The sequence below is a fragment of the Manis pentadactyla genome, chromosome 3 (genome assembly GCF_030020395.1).
Source record: "Manis pentadactyla isolate mManPen7 chromosome 3, mManPen7.hap1, whole genome shotgun sequence".
Lineage (NCBI taxonomy): Eukaryota > Metazoa > Chordata > Mammalia > Pholidota > Manidae > Manis > Manis pentadactyla.
The window spans coordinates 208,861,136-208,884,096 of NC_080021.1; the positions used below are offsets into that span (position 1 = coordinate 208,861,136).

Sequence of the window (22,961 nt, forward strand, 5' to 3'; positions counted from 1 at the left end):
TCCAATGAAAGGAAAATAATAAAAACGCATTTCCCTCAAAGAAAGCTGTCAAACTGAAGAATCAGATCATTTCTATTTCTCAGAGAAAGAGAAGTCTCCACACCCCAGCAATTATTATGAAATAAAAAAAGGAAAGAGAGAAGAGGCGCTTAATTCATGGTAATATGTGCTGCCATTATGTGCCTCCTGAGGAAACGACACGAAAAGCTGGTTACATGAGTTAAGTCTAGACAAGAGAACGACAGTTCATTATTTCTCATTTCTTGGTGGAAAAGAAAAATAGAATATGGCCAGACTGGCATTAGCATAATTCACTCCTAAAACTGCTGATCTATGCAGCACATTATGAGAGATGGTCACTGAAAATAAATTTAGTCAGAGTGTTTATTGTTTTGTTCCCTCCAGTTGTCCTCAAGGAACTTGGAGGGGAAGAGTGGGCAGCACCTATGAAAGCCAAGTTCAACCATTACCGTGTGCGTGGGAGCTTGGAAAAGAGTATCTATCTAGCCAGCAAATATGTCTCTTGTTCAGTGCTCCAGAGAAGGGCACTTGGTTCATTTTAACATATGGCATAAATATTATTAATTCATAAGAAGCAAAATTTAAACCAAAGTGGAAAGGAGAGAATAGTTGTTAGCAAGTGAAAACGCTTGCTGTTAAATTTAGCTAGCAAGACTGAACACACTCAGATAAATCTAAAAGCAGAGAATGTCTTTCATGATTAAGGTGCTGTTGGGATCTCTTGATACATTTTAAAAGGAACAATCTACTAACCGTTGGGCAATGTTTTCGCCATGTCTGCCGGCACCGCTAATTGCTCAGGATGCTTGCTGGGTGGGTGCAGGGGACCCATAGATGTTTGGTGTCTTTGCGTGGGGCCTGTTCTCCACCAGGAGCACTCTTCTCCCTTCTGGCCGCCACTGCTCTCACTAACAGGGCTTGGCCACAGACCAGGAATGGTGGCGGGAGGACCTAATAGTCCCTAACATCACAAAAATCGGTTTTTCATGCAAATGCCCTTAATTATAGAGAACAGAGAGATGGAAAATCACAAAGCCTATCACATAGAGACAGATTTGTAGCTATATTTTTTACATCATCCAGTTCCAGTCTGAGAGCATTTTAGGAATCTTCTTTACTAGAACCATGCCCCAGTCTGTTTTCAAACCACATATGAACATAGGGGTCCTCTTCATCTGTACCTTGGCCTCTCACACCAGAGGTCACACACTGGTGGTGTCTATGGGTAGTCATACTTTGATTGAACCCACACAGGGTTTAAAAGTTATTTTCTGAATTGCCAGCAATGATTCACATGTATTTTTACATAGAAATCAGCATTTCTGGTTTCTCTTAAAAAATAAAAAGTTTTGGTGATACCAGGCTAGCAGCAGCCCTTCCTTTCACCAGTGTTCTCAGGCTGCCACAGTCCCACCCTCCCCATCCTTCTAGATCCTACCCTCTGGCTTGTTTATGCTTCCTGCCTGCCCCTGGAGGCAACAGAGATTGTGATTCTTATGGTACACTATTTTTCCAATCTCCCCTCTTTTTTATGTTTTAGTAGAATGTTATTAGGAATTAAAAGGAAATATCTTGACAGAGGACTTTTGTTCTTCCTCCCTTCTTCCTTCTTCCTGCCTGGAATGCTATCATGATGGTTGGATTTTGAGCAGCCATATTGTGACATAAGGTAACCCTAAAGTTTGAAGTATATGCTTAGGGTAGGCAAGCAAAAAGACAAAATATGAGATGTTGATCACATTGTGGAGTCATTAACCAGTCCCAGAGCCCCACCTGCCAAACTTTCTATTATATGAGAGAAAATTGATCTCACTATTAAATCACTTATAGATAAGTATCTACCACTACAAGTCAAAAGCAAGTCCTAAATGAGTCAGAGGGTATTACGTTAGGTAGTATTCTCAGGGAAATAACTTGTGCCTGTTGATGTTCTTGAAAATTCCCACTGCCTAGTGAAATAATAATCATAAGACTCTCATTTAATAAATAGCTCCTGTGAACTGGGCACTGGGCCAAGTGCTTTATGATATATTACATCCTAACCTTATAATAATAACTGCAAAGCAGGAGAGGTTGTTCCCACTTTACAGATGAGGGAACTGAGACTCAGAGAAGTTAAAGGATTTGCCCAAAGCCACACAGCTACGAAGTCATGTGTGTGGCTCTGAAACAAAACCCCAAAGCCTGTGCTCTTTCCACTGGACTTTTCCCTTGAAACTAACACAAAGCCCTTCTCAAAATCACCATACAGATACTATTTCAGGTTTACTGAAATGGCAAACATTCCTGCTGATACTTCTGTTTACTATCAGGAATATCAGAGGCTAGAGTTTGAATTTATAAAATTCATTTGGAGAAAAGTGTATGACAAAAATGGCTCTGATTCAAGACTTTTAATTATTTGCTTTAGTCAATAAAACTATGAAGAATATGACTTTGAGGTGCAAGGTAGAAATATTGAAATGAATGATGAGAAAAACAACAGCCACATTGGAGGCTGGCAGATAGTTCCTTTGAAGTGTGTAACCCAGAGTCCTGAGTGTAGGTTGCTTCATCCCCATTTTATAGGCTCATCACTGAGATTCAGAGAGGGTCATTAATTTACCAAGGGTTACACAGTGAGTAAGTGTGCCTGTATTGTCCCAAACTGCCCTGGGGGGAGAGACAAGTTAATGAAAAATCTCAGGAGATTAAGTGGCAATGGTTTATTTTGTAAGCTGCAGCAAAAACACAATTCCTTTATCTCATGTTTTATCTTTAAAATTCATGCAAATTTTGTATTAAACTCTATAATAAAACCAGGTTATTTTAAAATTAGAACAAATACTTTAAATTATTTATCAACTGAATTATTTAACTTTTTGCTCCTGAAATTGACACTTTGGAAAGATGTTTCTTTGCTGTGGCTTCACAAATGCTCAGCACACAGCCACATACCACTGGGAAAACACCACTCCAGTTTAAGACACACAAGGTCTCTCGGAGTCCAAGGGGCAATTAAATAATTGGATATGTGGATTAAGGACCTAGTTAACGGGAGCACAGAATTGGTTTTTAACCACAAGCATCAGGGTGTGAATGCTCTCACATCCCTAATGGTCATTAATTCATGCAACAAATAAGCGTCTACTATGTGCTAGGCCTACTGCCAGTTTCTGGGTCAATCCAACCCCCAGTGGGGCACTGACGCAGCACCACAGATTCTCCCACAAGCAGGCAGGGAGACTGGACCAGCCAGTTGGGGGGCTGGTCTCCACCCAGTCCGAATCCCAAGCCAGAGGGGGCCACTCTCACTGACCTTATGAAGGTGCGAAAGCCTGTTGGTCCCAACTTCATTGTGCCCTTGACCCCCAGGAACCGGATAAACAAGTTCGCCAACCTGTCCACCAGGCGCAGGTAGTTGAACTGCTTTGCGTACTTGGGGAACACCTGCTTGAGGCAGATGGAGGGCAGGTGTGCCTCTGGGTCGACACTGCCTTCCGAGGGGCTGGCCAGCTCACTGTTAGGAGGCTCTTCATTCGTGGCTACTGGCTTCTTGGGCTCCTGAGACCTGAAGCACAGAAGGGGTTAATGATAGAACCACATCTGGAGCAGGCTTGGTGGCAAACAGAGCATGTTTCCTTGCAATATTCTCCTTTCTTCCAGATTTACAGCAACCCAGGAGGTGGGTGTTACCACTATTTTTATTGTACAGACCAGAAAATTGACCTCGGAGAAGTGACCCACCCAAGGTCATACAGCTGGTGTGAGGCAAAGTCAGGACTTGAACCCAGGACAGAGTCAGCCCTGGAAAGGTTCACTTCCTCTGGAAACTTATGTTTCCCAGTATGGATAACTTCCTTTACTGTACTCAGGATTCAAGAGAGTACTCTATTACGGAGCAGTCTGGGTTTGATTTCAAACTCCTACTTGTGGGTAGTAATTGAATAATTAGGAAATATAAAAATCTCATTGAGGGCTGGCAAGAAGCCATAGGCACATTCAACGAACAATTTGCGAAGATACATCAGTTACCCAGTTCTAGGAATAGGCACAATTAGGTTTTCTGGCCTGACTATTTTCTTATTTGGAACTCATACAAAAAAATATATGATCATAATGTTGTGATTCCTTAGTCTGGATATTGTACTCTGAAATTATTCTGATATTCAAGAAAATTCATGGCTAATAACTCTCCAATATCCACATCTAGCTTGGAATGCACTTCTCACCTCCAGACCTACATACCCCTTTACCACCTGCTTAGCCTTGGGGGTGGCGCACAGGCACCTCAGACTGAGACGGCCATTCCCCCTCTCCCCAGGTATGCACTCCTCGTCTCCTTGAAGGTCACAGCCATCGGCAGTCCCAAGCAGGAAACATCAGGATAACTCCAGCTCCTCTCCCTCGGCCTTCATAGCCAGTCCTGCCTCCTTAGTATTCCCAGAAGCCAGCTCCACTAGCGCCTTGCCTGGGCCTGTCCACTCTCTCCACAGTGTTCAACAGCACCTCCTGCCCCAGCCTTGCCTACCCACACCAGACCCGATGCACCCCTCTTACTGCAAACCTTGTCGGGCTGCCCACTTGTTGCTCTTCAGTGATTCTGAGAGCCTCCACAGTGAAGTCTGTACCCGTCTTTCTGGCACTTAAGGCCCTTCCCGACTTCTCCTCTTCCCTCCTCACTTCCCATCACTGATTTCCATCATCGAGGCCTTGCACACTCCCAGCCACCCCACCCTGCTGCCCACTGGCCTGGCCTGGAGCCAGAGACACAGTCAGAGCCACCCGGCTCCCTTCCTCTGTCTGCACTTGCAGCTCAGCTCACTTTCCTGTCTCCCATCCTGACCACAGCTGATGTGGGACCCGTGTAACCTTTTCCCATCTATGTGTCCATTCCTGAGACAGACCCCTGAGCACAGTGTACATGGTCAATAAATACTGCCCAACTGGTCCAAGAAAATTACACAACGTCTCATGGTACTGAGCTCAATACCAAGGCCATTTTCTCCTCTTTCTTTACTAAATCATCTCATTCTGGCGCTCCCACTTCTAAGCACATTGTCAGTCACCAAGTTGGACCATCTTGGTATCTTTGTACTTCCTTTCCTCAGCTTTTGAGGCCTTCCCCTGGCCCTGGCTGCCTGGCACATTTCTGTCCTGCTTCCAAAACCAGCTCCGATGAATCCCTGACCGTGCTGATGACACTTCCTGTCCCACTCTGTTCCTTGGACTCGCTTCTTTGCCCCTCTTGCAAGCCGCCCTGCATCTGTTTATATGGCAGTCCCTCTCACTGTTTGTGAGCTCAGTGACGGCACGGGCCACAGCTTACCCGACTCTATTTCTACAGGACCTGGCAGAGTAGGTGCTTGGGAAATGGTTATATTCAGTTTGTTGAATCGGGAAAAGTTGCTTTTAATAACAAGGTAAGCCTCAAATAAAATTTCAAGGTTACGATGCTTTGTACCCCCCCCCATGCCCTTTTAAATGCAAAAGAGATTCACTAGAGAAACAGCATATGCTTGATAGTCCTGTCAAAATGGGCTTCTCTTCATACCGGTCCAAGGAGCCGGCCTCTAAGAAAGAGAAACCCCTAGTGTGAATAAAGTGACCTGTCAGTTCTGTTCCAGGTTCCTTCTAAGTGGGTCTTGACACTGGTCCCAAAGCAAGGAGAGGTGGAGGGCAGAACCAGAGCAGGGCAAAGGAAAACCCCTTTTAAAGTTCAACAGTGTGGGGGGTTCTGGGTAACAAGTGTTCCCTCCCACAAAGGGAGAGACGGGATTCCTGGGGAGAAGCACAAGGCTGAGGAAGGGTGGGAGGCTTGGGGTGCAATTTTCCTTCAGCTAAACTGGTTTTATCATCATCTGCTTGAACTTAAGACAGTAAATAAAAGTCAGGTGGTTACTTTTCAGATAAAATGAAATGTTTTTACATTAAGGTTACAGGAAGAGAGATGAGAAAAAGCAGCAGTTACTAGAAATTAGCTCTTAAATTACTGGGTAAGTGGCAATCCCTGACTTTATAAGCACTCACTAAGTTTTAAAGAGATTTGGAAACGTGCAGCTTGAATACACTCCGTGGCAATGAAAACAGCTCCAAGAACTCTTCAATCAGCAGGACTGTCCCACATTCATTATCTCATTTGCTTTTCACACAGCCCTGGAAGTTGACTGTTATTTTTATGCCCCTATCTAGATGCAGAAACCTAAGGCACAGCCAGGTGAAGTACCCCTTTGCCCTGTTGAATTATAAACCGTTTTTCTACCCAGTGCTCTATCCATTCACTACTCCATTATTCTAAAAGACATCATGACTCAGATTGGCAGTTACAAAATCTGAAGCACTGCTATGTTTTTTTTTTGTTTTAAATTGTTTAATATTACAATAGTAATGTGTACTCTTTGTAGACACTTTGAGGAATGTATAGAGGACTCAAAATCAATGGTAATCCCACAACTCAGGGATAAACACTACTAATGTTTGGATTTATTTTCTATCGTATCTTCCCATGGCCTTCAATATGTTCTCCTGAGAGTAATTTCTCATGGCCATGTAATATTCCATACTATTCTTGCCCCATAATCTAACTAGCCATTCCTCCTCAGGGAGATACTCAGGGCCTATGCATTCACTTTTGGCTAAATAGAGGCTGGTGATCAATCCCCTAAGTAACATGCTCCCGCTCAGAAACAATGTGTAACAGCTAGAAGTAGTCTTGGAGGTCATTCTGTCCCATGATATCATCTATTTTTTTTTTTTACTGTAGTCTAATGTATATAACATAAAATTAACCATTTTAACCATTTTAAAGTGTACAATTCATTATTTCCTACATTCACAATGTTGTATAACCATCATTACTATCTAGTTCCAGATCATTTTCACACTGATATTATTTTAAAGAAGAAACTTTAATCCTTGATAGATAAGTGGGTCATGTAATCAGCAGGTCACCCAGGGTGGTGGCCTTGGCTTGGGTGGCCCTGGTGATGGGGACCCCATACCTCCAGGGGCCCTCTCAGCTCGGAAGGTTCTCCTGATGGCGTGTCAGAGGATGTCCCCTCCAGTGTCCATGGCCTACATCCCGTCCTGCCCCCAGAGCTGCACAGAATGAGTCTGTTTTCTCTTCTGCATGACAGCCTCTCACATTTACTTCAGAGCTTGCTGCACTTGCTGGTTGACTAATATTTCCCTTCCTTCCTGAACCCCAATTAATAACCTCAAGATGAAAGGGCCTTCAAAGCCACAGATATTATCATGGACTCAAAATCACAAACTCACGGGGACATGGTTTTACTCAACTGGAAGAAGGCAGTAAAGATACAGGTGATGTATAAAAGGAAATAAAACAATGAGAAATGGTATCTTTGCTCAAGATAATTCCAATTATCACACTGAGATCCAAGATATCACAACACTGTAAAACCCTGTTTTTACTTAATAGCATTTTAATGGAAATGTTAGACTTATGAAATAAAAGTGACTGAAAAAGAAAATATAAATCAAGCTTACCAGTCCTTTGGGGTAATTTTTAAAAATTGAATTTGGTATATCTTTGATTCATTAAAATTGGGGAAAGGATCCTGGAATGTTTTGTCTCTTACTGTTTTTCAAATAAAAAGGAATTCCTTAAAAAAAAAAACCTCTAGTGCAAAACCACCTATCTCTCTTTTGCCTGGAAAACCTACTGTTAAAAATCACTACAATTTATAGGGGACCTACTACAGGTCAAGCATTGTGCCAAGCAACTTACCTATATTATTTCACTTGTTTTTCATAATAATTCTATAAGGTAGGTAGAAATGACCCTATTTTACAGATTAGGAACCTGAGGCTCAGGGAACCCGAATTCTTGCCCAACATCACAAATCAATAGTGGAATCAGAATTTATACTCAGGACGGTCTCGCTACACAGTCTATGTTTAGTTCACTATGTAGTTCTTGTGCTCATTTAAATCAAACCAAAGATTTTTCTTCTTATGTTTAAGCAGTATATATTCCCGGAAATTAACAAAATAGGGGGGTAGATAAAGCAACATCAAATTCCAGTTGCAGAGAAGGTACTTGAATTCTCTCTGAGAAATAATTTCTATTTTTAGTTTAGCATCCTTTCAATAATTCATTCATTCATGAACTATTTCCCAAGCACTTACCTTTCCCAGGGGCCTTGAGTACATGGGTGAGGTAGACACAGTTCCTGCTACCCAGAAGTATGTGACCAAGTGGGGGAAGACAAGACCCACCCATAAACAATGACTGAGCAAGGCGGAAGGGGCCAGGTGAGCCCAGAGGTAGGACCTGCAGCATACGGAAGGAGGTCTGTTTGCTGGGTCATGGTAGTAGACATGAAGGGGACTAGGTGGGAATGTGACCAGAAAGCCCGCATGGGTCTAGGTTATACGGTATATATTATAGGGTCTTCAATGTCACACAAGGGTACTTGGATTTGGTGCCACAGGAGATGAGAAGGATATGGTGGGTTCGGGGGAGAGGAGGGACAAAGTCAGAAGCATGGTGAAGACATGCATGAGTCTGCCAGGAGTGTGTATTCTGAATCGAGGTTAGGAAGCTATTGGAATATTCTAGGTCTAGGTCAATGATTCTGAAAGTGTGGTCCGTGGACCAGCATTGCGAACAATTGAGACCTTGTTAGATGCAGATTCTTGACATCATCCCAGACATCCGGACTCAGGACCTCTGAAAGCGGGCAGGGCAATCTGTTTCAGCCCTGTGGGGGATTCTGGCACAGACTGAAGTCTAGGAGTCACTGGTCTAGGTGAAGAAGGTGGATTTGGCAACTGCTTGACCACGGGAGGTCAGAAAGGGAACAAACACTTGGATCACTTTCCCAAGTAGGAGAGTCTGGTGGGCAGTGGTGCCTCCCTGGCAAAGGAGGCAAGCAGGCTCCTTTCCCTGCTGTTTGGCTAAGACTCGTCCCCCTCCCCTGCCACCCCCGTTTCTAGCCACTGCACTGTGCTACTTCCCTACTCAGGGATTTCAAATGCACATTGTCCTTCCTGCAGAAGCTGCTCGCTGTGTGCCAAAGAAGTCCCTTAAATTAGTCTAGCAGCTAATTTAAAGGGTTGGAGGATGAAGGCATTAAGAATAAACCTTACCACATAGCCTGGCTCTACCACATGATAAATCTCTGCCATCACAGAGGCCCCACTTGCTTGATGGCAACGCTATGCTAGGTGAAGACAAGGCACCAGACTCCCAGAGCGGGGAGGCAGGTGCTTCCAGACTGATGAGGAAACGGACAAAATGAGGGGCCTTTATCTGATGTTCTAGTCCCTACAAGACCTAGACCTGTGCTGGGCCCATCCGTACCTGCTCCCCTTCACGCAGTGCCCCCTCTGAGAGTTCACCTGGCCTCTTGCCCCTCACTCTCCCATGGCAGGGGGCAACATCAACAGCGACCAATGTGGAGATGATGATGTTGGTAGCGTTTACCATGTGCCAGGAACTGCAGTCTTAAAAAATGTAACCTCAATGAAATCCTACAAAGTTGGTGTTATTCCCATTTTACACATAAGAAAATCAAGACAAATGATATAAACTAATAGGTTGTGGATCCAGGATAGAAACCTAGGCAGGCAGGTGCCAGAGTCCTTGCTTGTGCCCACTGCACTATGCCACTTCCCTACACGGGGGGTTACCAGGCATTGAGTATGAGAGTCAGGTGAGTTACCTGGAACATCTCATTTGACGCTGGCAACGAGCCAATGAATTAGGTACCATAAGGGGCCCCATTTTACTGCTGAGAAACAATTAGCTTCAGAGAGGTTAACCTACTTTCCAAAGGTCACTCAGCTATTACATGGCTGAGAGTGAGGATTTGAACCTGGATCTGTTTAAGTTCAAAGCCCAGGCGTTTTCCACTCCAGCAGGTTACAACTCGTAGTTATGCAACTTTTCTGACCTCATTTTCTCCTCCCTAACCATGGAGAGAAGTCTCTTACTTGTGGGGTGGTATGCAGCTTATGAGGGAGAGTGACTGGGAAGACACCTAGCCTACTGCTAGCACAAAACTGTTGCATGGGTAGGATCAAAAACACAGCCTGTCTATAAAGCATCCAGATGAATCAGCTTGGGGAACTCATAACTGACCTGGGAGCGACCAGCACTTACACAGATGGGGCCTATTGTTCCATTTGGATTGCCAAACAAATCAGTCCCTAAGTTATGAGCTGGCACAAATCACTGATGCATGTATTTGTCATGCCTGACATGACGAAGGCCCCTGATGCCAACAGCAGAAACAGAGGTTTCTGTCCCTGCTTGGGATGAATTCTGGAGCCCCTGGGGTGGGGGGAGCACTGCAGGAAGCCCTTTCTGGCAGGACAGGCAATGAATTAACAGAAAGACAAGCGTAGGGCTTACTCCAGTGCCCCCATTCCTGCAGACCCAGAACTCACACAACTTCAGCGCTGGAAGGGCTGTTGGGGGTCATGGAGTCCAGCCCTCTAGTTTCCGGATGAAGAAGCTGACAGCTCATTTTACAAAGACCTCCCAATATGCTGCTTTTCTAACAGGGATCTATCTGCCCTGCTGCTGTGCACGGAGTAGGTGTCTTTATCATGTCCCTCTTGCCTTCTTTGTCTCACAGCCCTGGTGGTTAAAGTCAATGAAATGGGCTGTCACACAGGCCAGAAAGAGGTGCTGCCAGGCAGTAGCTCCACCAGGTCGCCAGCCTGGTAGGCCTCTGTTCGACCTGGGTGACCTCAGGCAAGTCATGTAACCTCAAAGCTTCCATTCCTCTTACAACAGATGGGAGTAATAAATGGCACCTAACCTAGAGGACCAATGTAATTACAGAGAAAATGGATGCATGGTGATTAGCAGAGCCCCTCAATACCTGTTAGCCACCTGCATTATAATCACCAACATCTTTGTTTCCCTTACACCTCACCTCAAGAGGTTTCCTGTCTAGTCACCAGCCTCAACGGGAGATCAGCATACACCTCTGCAGATACAGGACAATGTGGGGTTTCTTTAATGCCCTTTCCCAAATTAGCCACGTGAAAAACACTTGTCCTTCAATCTTAGATTCTGTATCACTTTTTCCAAATAGCTTTCCACTGCTTTTGGAGATAGACAGACTTCACCGTTTCTTTCCATATAACCTTTCGGACTGTGCATGTCACCAACATCGCCATGGCAAAATTTACTGGAGCTTAATCTCTGTCCTGCACAATGCTAAGCCCACAGTATGTATTATTTTCCTTCATAGTCATTAACACACTCATACCTAAATGGGGCTTTGTGCAACTGTCTGTCTGATGCCTAGTGCTTTTACTGGACAGCAAGTCCCAGGAGGGCAGGCACCCTCTCTATATCTATAGCCCCAACACAGTTCCTGACACACAGTAGGTGCTTGAAATATCTGACAGTGAATATAGTCATTGTTTCAATGAGTTCTCACAAGACACAATTATTAACTCAAGCTTTTATGTGTGAGGATACTGAAGTTTCTAGAGGTTAAGTCAGCTGCCTGAATGATAAGGCAGGGGCTGGAACCCGCAGCCTGCTTCTAGAGGCCATATATCTATTTTATTTTTGAAAGGAAGAAGTAGAATTTATTATTATTAACAGACAACATAATCATGCACATAGAAAATCCTCAAGACTACCAAAACGGCTACGAGAATAAATAAGTGAATTTGGCAAATCTTTCTGTCTCTGGATTAGGCTATTCTGGGTATTTCGTGTAAATAGAACGACAGTAGGTGACCTTTGTGTTTGGCTTCTTCCACTTAGCATACTGTTTTCAAGTTCCATTGATGTTACAGCATGAATCAGTTCCTCATTTTTTTTCATTAAGGTATCATTGATATACAATCTTATGAAGGTTTCACATGAACAACATTGCAGTTACAACATTCACCCATATTATTGAGTCCCTCCCACACACCCCATTGCAGTCACTGTCCATCAGCGTAGTAAGATGCTATAGAGTCACAGAGGACATATTTTTAACCCCTGCACTACCATACCCCTCTGCTCTGGTTGCCAAAATGAATCTTTCTTCCTCTTTTTCTTCCCCAGTTTCTGGGAAGATCCCATCTATAGCAGGGAGAACAAAGATTTCCTGGCTGCAACAGGAAGGCACTGCCTATGTGACAATTGTAATCAGTGGTTGTATTAGCCTCCGTTTCACCGCCTCCAAAGTTAGCAGGCAAGGCCAACTTGAGTTTTCAGTGTACAGTTCTGCTAATGAAAGGACCCTTTTAATTACATACTCAGCGCCTGTCTGCAACACAAAGCGTTTTAGTGTTTAAACACAGTTCTGCAGCTAAGTATAGGGCTGTGTGAATGCAGACAATTGGTGGGGGAAACCATGTGTAGAAGTTATCCTCTCCCTAGACTGTAATTCTTTCTGGCATTCAATTTCCTCTAAACCCAGTTCATTTTTTAATGGTAATCCTAATTCTCTTTTGTATACTGTGTACCCAGTGAACCCTTATCCAGGGATTCAGCGGGCCTATCCCAGGCCAAAAATCCATCCCCCTCAGATTTTGGATGAAATCTGCTTGCTTTCTGAATTTCACTTGTCACTGATTGACCTCCCCACCCAGACTGCCTGTGTGGCTGGCTGGTCAGTGCCTGCAGTATGGGTGGTGGACGCAAAACCATCTTCACCAACCCTGTGCCAGGGACTCATGGCATTTGCGTCCACTTTCTGGGGCAATTTTTTGGGGGTCATTCTCTATGGGATTTTCACTAATGTGAGTGAGGCTGATCCCACAGACCTTCCTCAGGCAAGGAATCCCTGACTTTGCATTTGCATTTATTCGGGAGGCGGTGGGTAACTCTTATTGAGCTCTTCCTATGGGCCAGGAACTCTCCTGTACACTAATTATCCTGGTTAAGCCAAATTGAGACTTTAACATGGAAATAGTGACCTACAATCTGGAGATAAAATGCATGGGTTAGGTTCCTGTCTCTGTCCCTAACTAGCTTGGTGACCTTGGAAAAGTCTCTTAATCTGCTCGTGCCCTGGTGTCTTTATCTTTGTGATGGGGATAATAATTATATGTCACAGCACTGTTGGATGATTAAATAGGCTAATATATATACAGCATTTGGAACCATACCTGGCAAATAGTAAGCACTCAATAAGTGTTAGCTGTTGTTGTTTACCAGACAAAGCTCAGGTTAAATAAAGTACTCAAGGTCACATTCCTCCTAAAGGGTATCATCTGGGACCCTGCATCGGTCTGACTCTCAAGACCCTGTTCTTTCTAGGTTTCGATGGAGGCTGGGCAGCACCAGGGGACCAGGGGTGTTCCCTGCTGGTCCTCTTCTAGGAGACCATAACCAGAGCCCTGGCAGTGTATGGCCTTGCCAATGTCCCTCTGTGTCCTTTATCTCCTCCTTCATCGGTATGAGGAAGCACTTCCACCACCCCAAACACACTGCACTTTTAGGGCCACCACAGACCTCCTGATTGCTGCTGACCTTGATCTTTCTCCAACTCAGCTTCACAGTGTTCGGTGCAGCTGACCACTCTCTTTCTGGAACTCTCATTTCCTGGCTTTCTGTGCATATTCATTCTCCTGGCATTTTTCCACTCTGTTTTTACTTCCACTGAGGACTCTTGGTGGTTGAGGGCCTCTAAGTCCCTGTCCTTGACCTGCTTCCTGCCCTACACAGTCACTCTGGGCCATCTCACATACTCACGGAGAGAAGGCCAAGAGCCCCGTGCCCAGGAGCTCAGGCAACCCCCATGCCCGGTGCCTCTGTCCTGCTCCGCCGTGCCCAGCACCCAGGTCCAAATCCTGCTGATCCTCTAAAGCTCACTTCAGATGCCAGCCAGCCCGCCAGCCTCCCCGGGCCCTCCCAGCAGCAATGCTTTCTTCTGAAATTCCCTCTGCACTTCACCTGCATCTCATTCGTGGAAGCTATCATTTTCTAAACTTTTATCATGGCCATTTAAGTCTGTGGCTTCTTCTCCCCACAGACTGTGAGTCTGCCAAAAATAGATCCCGTTTTTGTTCCCCTCATCTAATCTACACCTAATAGGTGATACAAAAAAAGACACACTGATAAATGTGTCAGCAAAGTATTCTCTCTGTTATAAAACAAATAACATGAAGAATTTGGTGTGATTTTGCCTGAAGGTAAGAAAACAGGTACGGTGACCCCTGGGTGTCATTTTCAGCTTAAAGTTCTATAAAGCCATTTTGGGGGGTAATAAGACAACAATAATAGTTTATGGTAATAGGAATAATAATCATCCTGGTCCCACTCCTTACTGGCCATATGGCCTTGGAGAATTATTGCTCAGCCTCTGTTTTTCTTCTGTAAAATGGAGATGGATGATAGAAGGCACCTCCCAGGGGTGTGGAGGAATCCGATGGGATGACATATAACAAGAGGCATCCTGGCTGGAGCACAGTGAGCCCGGAAGAAATGGTAGCTGTTATCACGCATATGACACACATTTATTGCCCCCACTGCCCAAAAGAAAAGTCAGGGACATTGTCTCAGCTCAAGCCCCAGCTCCTCCAGGGAGAGTTAACTGCCTCCTCCAACCCACGACATTCTTTTCCTCCAAGAACTCTGGTCCTAACAAAACCAGATTAAAAAAAAAAAAAGCTAATAAATTAGGCATGCATATTAGCAATCAGGTCCAGAGAGAAAGTCTACCTTTTTTCTTTATGCAATTTGAATTCCCCTAACATAGAGTTGTTGTCAAAATCCATTAAAGTATTAATTTCTCTTGTCACTGCACAATTCCCCAAGCAGACATCCAGACAGTTGGCAGTGGTGTTTCTCACAGAAGTACTAAATGTTTAGTTATCATGGTACATTTTTTAGATGATGTCTCCCTGATGGATCTAGAGACTCCAGAGAGATTGCATAAGTTCAAGTACAAGGTTAAGACAGAGCAGCAGCGTGGCAAGAGTTGAAGGGGTTGAGCTCCAACACTGCCACTTACCAGGTGAGTGACCTTGGGGACGGTACTTAACCTCTCTGAGCATCAGATTCCTCATTTGCAAAGTGGTGACAATGATTCCAAAAGCATAGGGTTTTAGTGAGCACTAAATGGAATACCACATGTAAAGAACCCCATACAATGCCAGGCATATCACTGGTCCTCAAAACAAGACAGCCTAACAACCCCAGATATTTGGAGACACACAGACTGCGGTCTAGAGGCTGTACAGCCGCTTACCATCCCCTCCCCGAGGGACAGCTGTAGGGGGCAGTGTGCATACTGTGACATAAGGACCACAACCACTGTGTCCTGACACTTTCTTCTTCCACAGTGGCCCCTCTGAACACCCCACCCAATAAATCCACATCCTCACTTGACCGGCTCACCTGATGGGAGTAGAACGTTTCCATGCCAATGGGAATGTGGTGGGTACCCCTACCCAAGAAAAAGAGCAAAAGAGAGTCTGTCATTTAGTTTCTCTGCTCACAAGCACTGAGTGGAGTTGAAGTCAGAGCTGGCCTCTTCCTTGGTTGTCATGGCGACATCAGATGACAGACCAACCCTGTCCTGTGAGCGAGAGCAGCCAGGGGACAGTGCGTGGGAGGTGGGGGTCAGCGGGTGAGGGCAGCGCCGCCGAAGCGCTCCTCGAGGTTCCTGAGAGAAGCACTCTCACCTGTTTCCACAGAAAACAAAATCTTGGCACAAGTACACCCCTGGCCAGGGAAAGGGGCAAGTCCAGTTGTTACAGTCTGTGGTTCTTTCATGATTAGGCAGAGATTGTGAGCCCAGAAGGGCCAGTCCAGACCTGCCCAGGGAGTAGTTACATTTCCTCAGCTACGACGCAGAGGTGGGGAAAAACACCACTTGGTGCCTCGCCTGCCGTGCTCTGCCTTCAGGGAAGTGTGGCCGTTGCCAACACCAGCTCTGGTTCTTGCTACCGCACAATGCCCACTCTCTGGAGCCATTTCCCATCCATGATCTAATGCAACCTGAGCAACAGCTTGGCAGGAAAGAAGCAGTGTGCCCATTTTACAGGACAGAAAATCACGTGCCGTGACCACAAGCCAGTGAGTACTGACACTTTCTTTTCTAAGTTTGCTCTCTGCCCTCTAAAAGGCGTAATCAGTGACAGCATGTGAATTTGCCAAACAGGTTCCATTCTTTCCCTCACCCTTTTTTTTTTGGTATCATTAATGTACAATTACTTGAACAACATTATGGTTACTAGACTCCCCCTATTATCAAGTTCCCCCCACATACCCCATTACAGTCACTGTCCATCAGCGTGGTAAGATGCTATAGTCATTACTTGTCTTCTCTGTGTTGTACAGTCCTCCCCGTGCCCCAGCCCTACATTATATCTGTTAATCATAATGCCCCTTTTTCCTTAAGCTCTGTGTAGCTTTCAAAAGTCACCTTCTAAGTCCAACTCTTGCAGGGCCAATCTGCCCAGATGTCCCACCTGCATCCACGTTGAATACAATCGGCTTCCCAGCCTCCCCACACACCTGCTTCTTGCCATTTCCATGTTGTTATTGGCAACTTCATCTTCCCACTGAGCCAAACTCAAAACCCTGAAGTCAGCTTTGGGCATCTCCTCCTTCCCCACCCTAGTTTCTGGAGACTTGTACAGAAGCCTCCCACGGTCTCTTTTCCATTCAGAGGCCCGGATTCAAACATTCTGGGGCATCTTAGCAGGCGGAAGTCGTGAGCATGACGGTTAACCTCAGAGGCCTGGGATCAGGGAGCCTGGGACCTTGCTGGTGTCACACCTGTACATAAGCACGTTGCATCACTTGATCCTCACCACAGCCCTCGAGGTTATTGTTATTCTTAATATGATGCCCATTTTCCATAGGAGACTGAGTGGTGACATAATTTTCCCAAGGTCATCTGGATGGCTGGACTCGAGGTCTCTCACTCACAACCAACACACATAGCTCCTCCCACCTACTCAGAGGTTTCTCATGAGCAGGGCCCGTGGTACCATGTTTGTGTCCCAGCACTGAGGGCAGGTGGGCCTCACAGTGTCTGTGTGGTGAGCACCTCACTGAGGGGCTTAGCTCAGAGCCAGCCAGGCCAGCCTCTGCTCCCCACGGCCTCACTGTCTCTCTGTGTGACCTTGCAGAAATGACCAGATAATAGCTCGAGGTCTGTGGTGGGCTGAATAGAGGCCCCAGTCACTGGAATCTGTCAATGTGAGCTTTCGAAAAGGGTCTTTGCAGAGGTAACCAAGTTAAGGATCTTGAGATGAGATTTTCCTAAATCTAGAGATAGGCGTCCTTAGAAGAGAAAGGCAGAGGGAGATCTGAGCAGACATACACAGGGAGTGGGCCGGGTGGAGATGGCGGCAGAGGCGGGAGTGACACGCCACAAGGCAGGAAACGCCTGGAGCCTCCCCAGCTGAGAGGAGCAAGCGAGGAGCGTCCCCTAGAACCTTAGGAGGGAGCGCGGCCAGACCGACACCTTGATTTCAGACTTCCGGCCTCCAGAACAGGGACAGAATACATTTCTGTGGTTTTAGGTCGCCCAGTTTGTGGAAAACTCGTTACAGCAGGCCTAGAAAGCCAATTCCATATCTTGGTTTCTGAAATGGGTAACCTCAGAGAGTTACCGCGAGGTAATGTCACTGAATAGTGCCCGGGCCACAGTAGGCCCTCAATAAATGTCAGTTGAACTAAACGAAGATAGTCTGAGCCTTCTTGGGACCTGCTCCCCAGAGCACAGCTGGCTGACTGCCCCCATCTACAGTACCAGGCTTGTAAAATGTTTAACTTCAGAACCCAAGGGCCAGAAGGCGGAGCCACGGGGAGCACCTCCTCTGAGCCCAGGTGCAGACAGAAAGCCAGCAGAGATGTCTGTGTCCTTGTGAGGCTGGTAACCAAGTGCTGGCCCATCTCCAGCACTGATGAGCCTGTCACACTGGGTTTTGCAAAACATCTGTTTCAGGAACAAGCCTGTTGTTTCAGGCAAGTTCGAGAGATAATAGTATGTTTTTCCTATACCCAGCCATGACATGTTCACTGAAGCTGAATATTTCTAAATGTGACCAATTTCTTAAGTGGCAGAAGCCCCTCAAACTCTTCAAGAAGATAAATTGCACGTGGGCAGCCCAAGTGGCTTCCTCTGTTGCAGACCTGGAGCAACATTTCCTGGCGCTCATGGGGAAGAGGTTGCTGGGTAGGTGGGGGTAGTGGGTAGTGAGTTCTAAGAAACTGGTGTCTCTAAAGCTTGTGCTTAATTCTGCAAGTGAGTCAGGTCCCTGGGCTTCATGCATATGGATGGCAGCAGCGGTTGAATGATAACCTGCAATTTCTCTTCTCCACGTTAATCGACTTCGGTTGGCTACTGAGAATTTGACTAGGAAACGCTATGCCGGCGCACATACCAATGATCTCCAGAACCCAAACTTAATTTGACTCAATTCTGGCTTGGATAAGAAAGCACGGGTGCCATATCCCATGTGAAATGAGCAGGCCGTGCCTTGGCATGAGATAGAGGGGGGACCAGAAGGCAGGTCAGTAATCAGGAAGGTGCCAGCACACTTTCCCTGTTGTCCCACGGGTGAGAAGAAACGTGGGCCAAGGAAGCTAACTCCTCAAGGTCATGTCTTGAGAGCAAACACACAAAAGTGTCCTCTTGCCCTTCTCCCCTGGGTAGGAATGTGATCTGGGTGGAGGCCTTCCTTCATCATCCGTCTGCTCCTGGGGTCCCAGCTTGCCCTGACTGACCTCTCAGCTCCCAAGGTCACATCTGTGTAGCGCAGAAGGCAGTGACTGTGGTCCAACTTCCCCTGAACACATTTAGAAAGGAAATAGCTTCAAGTCATGGACAGCGGCAGGTTCGAGGTCCCCATTCTGTATGTAGGCCAGGACTGAGCTCTGGAGATGGAAAGTGATTTGCCCACGGTTTCCTGGCACTTGGGTTTGAGAGGCCAGGGAAATCCCAAGTTTCCCAAATTCCGGTGCAATTTGCTGTGACAATATCCTTGGCTTTTACTTTGGCCAATATCAGCTCCTTGCAGACAGGGCTCCTGTCTGACTCACTTCTGACACTCAGGCAGCAGCTTGGGGCCAGGCCCAGGGCAGGAGCCGAGTAACTGTTACTTAGACTTGTTACTTAGAGTAACAGAGTAACATGACTTACTTAGACTTGGCTGAACAGGCCTCCTTTGAAAAACAAACAGCCCTGGACACACTGTGGAAGCCAACACCAGCAGACCCCTCAACTACCAGCAGGAAAGTGCTGTTTCTGCCTATAAATCGGTGCAGAAGTAGAGGAGGATGTTAAATTTGTTTGTCATACCATTGTGTTAATTTTTCCCTTGCTGAACTGTGGTCTGGTGTCCATAACAGAGGATGTTTATCGGAGGCCTGGACCCCTAGGCACGCCCTGGGGGCTTGAACACAGGTCCCAGGTTAGTCCTGCCCTCACCCCCGCCAGGTAGGAATTCCCAGCCCCTCTTTGTAGCTGGAAGCTGAGTCTCAGCAAGTTAAGCAGTTTGCCCCTGGAGCATGGAGTCTAGTCCAAGTCTGTGCTGTTTTCCCACAGTCAGGGTGCTCTGACCTAAGAATAACAATAGTAAGTAATGAGATGTAACCAGAGTTGACTCTGTGCCAGGCAAGTGACACATATGAACTCAGCTGATTCTGAGAAAAAGTAGGCCCAGAGATGCCAAGTAACTGTCCCAGGTGATTCCAGCCACTCTGGGTGACAGCTAGAGGCAGGGAGAGCTGAGGATGGGCGGCAGACAGTGCAGGAGGACCCTTGGAGCTGGGCCGCACAGGCTGGCTGTGTGACTGTGGGCAAATTACTTGAACACTTTTCGGAAATACTTTCACAAATATACATGCCATAAAATTTGCCATTTTAACCATTGTTAAGGGTACAGTTTGGTGCCATTAAGTATATCATACTGTTGTGCAACCACTGCCACCCACCTCCAGGACTTTTTCACGTTCTGAAACCCTGTCCCCATTAAACACTAGCTCCCCATTCCCCCTGCCCCCAGCAACCACCATTCTCCTTTCTGTCTCTGTGACCTGACTGCTCTGGGGACCTCACACAAATGCAATCACCCAGCATTTGTCCTGTGTGCCTGCCGATTTCACTGAGCACAGTGTCCTCAAGGTGCCTCCGTGCTACAGCAGGAGTCAGAATCTCCTTCCCGGTGCAGGCGGAACCGGCTTCCAGTGTGTGCACAGACCACATTTTGCCTCTCCACTCATCCATCACTGGTCCTTGGGTTGTTCCCTCCTGTTGGCTATTGCAAATGGTGCTGCTGTGAACCTGGGTGCACACAGGCAAATCACTTTCAAGCGCATCATCTTCTACCTCAAACCTGAGCCTCCAGTTTGTCCCCCAACTCAGAGGAGAGACTTGCCACCCACAGAGCACCTGGGCCAGACACCAGACAGAAGCGGCCAATGGTCCCATCCCCCCACGGAGTGGCCAAGTCTTGTCCCTCTGTTACTTCGGTGTGTCTCCTTCTCCCCATCCCCACTGCTGCTCCCCATAATCCAAGCAGCCATCACCTGTCCCCTCATCAATGGGTCACCTGAATTTCAACAGCCTCCTCACTGGTCTTCTTGCTTCCAATCTCCCCTCCCAACACACCCTCTATGTCACAGCCAAACAGCAGACCTGACCATGTCCCTCCCGGCCCTGGCTCTCTCCCTCATGATGAGCCCCTTCAAGGAGAGCGCCTCTTCCTGCCCAAAAGGGCGCGCCCCCTTTAGGAGCACAGGAACTCTGTTCCTGGGCTGCTCTGAGTGGAGGGAGGCAGCAACCGGAGCAATGTGGAGTCTGCAGCTCGGGGTGGATCCTGGCAGAATGATCAGGGAGGAGGAGGGAGAGGGGTGGCCCCCGCTGGAGGGGACCCCCGAACTCCCACTCACTGGCAGGGATGCATCAGCCACTATCAACAAACTAATTCACAACCTCTGGTCGCGGAGGAAATCATCACTCCTAATTATTATTATTAGGCATGATGACTAATTAGTAAAAACAGCTAGTACCATTTTACTGAGTGCCAACTTACGCCTGCTACTTAATGCATGGATTTCTTTTCTCCTATTTTATGCCCCTTAGTTTTTTTTTCTTCTAATTATAAAGTCAATACATATTCATGGAATAATATTTAAAGGTAACAAAGAGGAGAAAAAGGCAAAAAAAATAAAAATAAAAACACCCGACCTTTTGTTTCACCACTCACATTTAGCCATTGCTACCGTTTGGTATTTTCTTTCCAGCACTTCTTCCCTATTTCTCTCTCCTGTTCCATGTGCGCATGCATGTGGTACATGAGATTTAACATGGTTGCGATCATATCTTACAAAAAATTATTTCTACCTCTCACAATGATCCTATGAGTTGGCCACTATTGTACTCATTTTACAGATGAGGAACCTGAGGCTCAGAGGGGACAAGTAATTTGTCCAAAGTTACACAGCAGATAAATGGTTGAGCAAGGAAGGGATTCATAGCAGGTCTTTCTGTTGTCAAAACCTGTCTTTTCCCCACTGATGAAGGGAGAATCAGAGAGAGTTTTCATTACACTTCTACTGCTGCATCCCATTCCTGCACCCATGCCCACTGGACCACACTCTACACGGATAGGAAACGCACATGATTCCACCTATGTCGGACTCAGCTAGCCAGTACCTGGCTACGGAAAGCTTTGAAAGCTGAAGCTCTGATGAAGACATTCTGTCAGAAACTGTAGGGAATCTGGGTTTTCTGTCCATAGAGGTATTGGGAAAGTTGAAATCAGAAAGCACAGTGAGGTCTTTTTTGCAAGCTGTTTTGCACGAGACACATGCAAGTAACTTCCACAGAGCAGACAGCTTCCAGTGGCCTGGTCGGCAAAGCAGTTAAAGGGCCGGGCCTCCCCAAACACACCCGCAGGCAGGGAGCAAGGAGGACCTGGATTCCATGTCTTCTCGACTAATTTGGACAAAGCCATAGGCCCGAAGCATCTTTAGGTTGGCACCAAGCAGATAAACGTATGGCACCTCCCAGAAGCCAAGCATTACTGTTTTTAAAAAATAAATAAGACGGTGTCCATTCCTGCAAGGAGCTTACGTCTGGTGCAGGGAGACCGTGAACCATGAAAGAAGAGAGTTCCGCAAGGATGCAGTAAATGCTTAGATACAGAGGCAGACACCTTTTCTGTTAAAAGAAAACCTCAAGGTTTCCAGATTCCTGAAATCTTTAAGACAGGAGAGTTCAAGGTGGAGAAGACAAGTTGGGGGAACCAAGGGCAGGAACAAAAACTGATTAAAGCCCTTCATGTCGAAATGAAACAGTAAGGACAGAGGACTAATTAAGATATCTGTAGCTTATAAAGACTAAATTTAGGAACAATAAGTTGCCACATTTTGCTCCCAAGAGATTTTTCTGGACGTTTCTCCCTCCTAGTTTGAGCAAGATGTCTGGGATATGTTTGGCTTTGCTATAGATACTGCTGTTCACAACGAGCTTCGTGTGTGTGTGTGTGTGTGTGTGTGTGTGTGTGTGTGTGTGTATTTTTGCAACTGTGTGCATTTCCCCATCTAAAGGTTCAGTTATCTCTAACTGTAAACCAGGAGCTGTTGAATTCTGTCTTCTGGATCCTACGAGAGTCGCAGGATGCCGTGAATGGGAAATGCTTGGAACATTCCCACCTTCAGTTAGTGCTCAGACACAGAAGACCTGCCTAGCGTGCCACCACCAACGACCGCCCCTTCCTACCTCCAGGCCGAGGAACCTACTCCCTCAGCCCACGCCACCCCGCAAGCCCCCTCCTCTGGACACATGTGGGTATCAGCTCTAAAGCCTGAGCCACTGTCCCTCGGCTGCCCTACCTCCCTGGCTGCCCATCTCCTCTCCCTCCTCCCACTTCACTTCCCAGCTCCCAGGCCCTCTCTTTCTAATTATTCCCAACAGGAGGGGCTCACACTGATATGGAATCAGACATGTTCGGGTCCCACAGAAAGGTGTGCAGATGGAAATCCACAGATGCCTGAATTTCAGCAAGGG

General features: G+C 46.4%; 1 protein-coding gene across 8 annotated transcripts in view; it reads right to left on the bottom strand.

The window, feature by feature from the left end:
* TTLL11 (tubulin tyrosine ligase like 11) overlaps positions 1-22,961 on the bottom strand; it is a 227,167-nt gene that overhangs the window by 50,568 nt on the left and 153,638 nt on the right. For 6 of the 8 annotated variants that reach the window (XR_005030802.2, XR_005030801.2, XM_036915441.2 and 3 more), the window contains one exon: positions 3,320-3,571. The exons of the other annotated variants lie outside the window; for them this stretch is intronic. Coding sequence is in view for 4 of the 6 variants with exons in the window: in XM_036915441.2 (XP_036771336.1) it covers positions 3,320-3,571 (252 nt within the window). In the remaining 2 variants the exon portion in view is untranslated. The remainder of the gene's footprint in view (positions 1-3,319; positions 3,572-22,961) is intronic. 8 annotated transcript variants of the gene reach the window in all.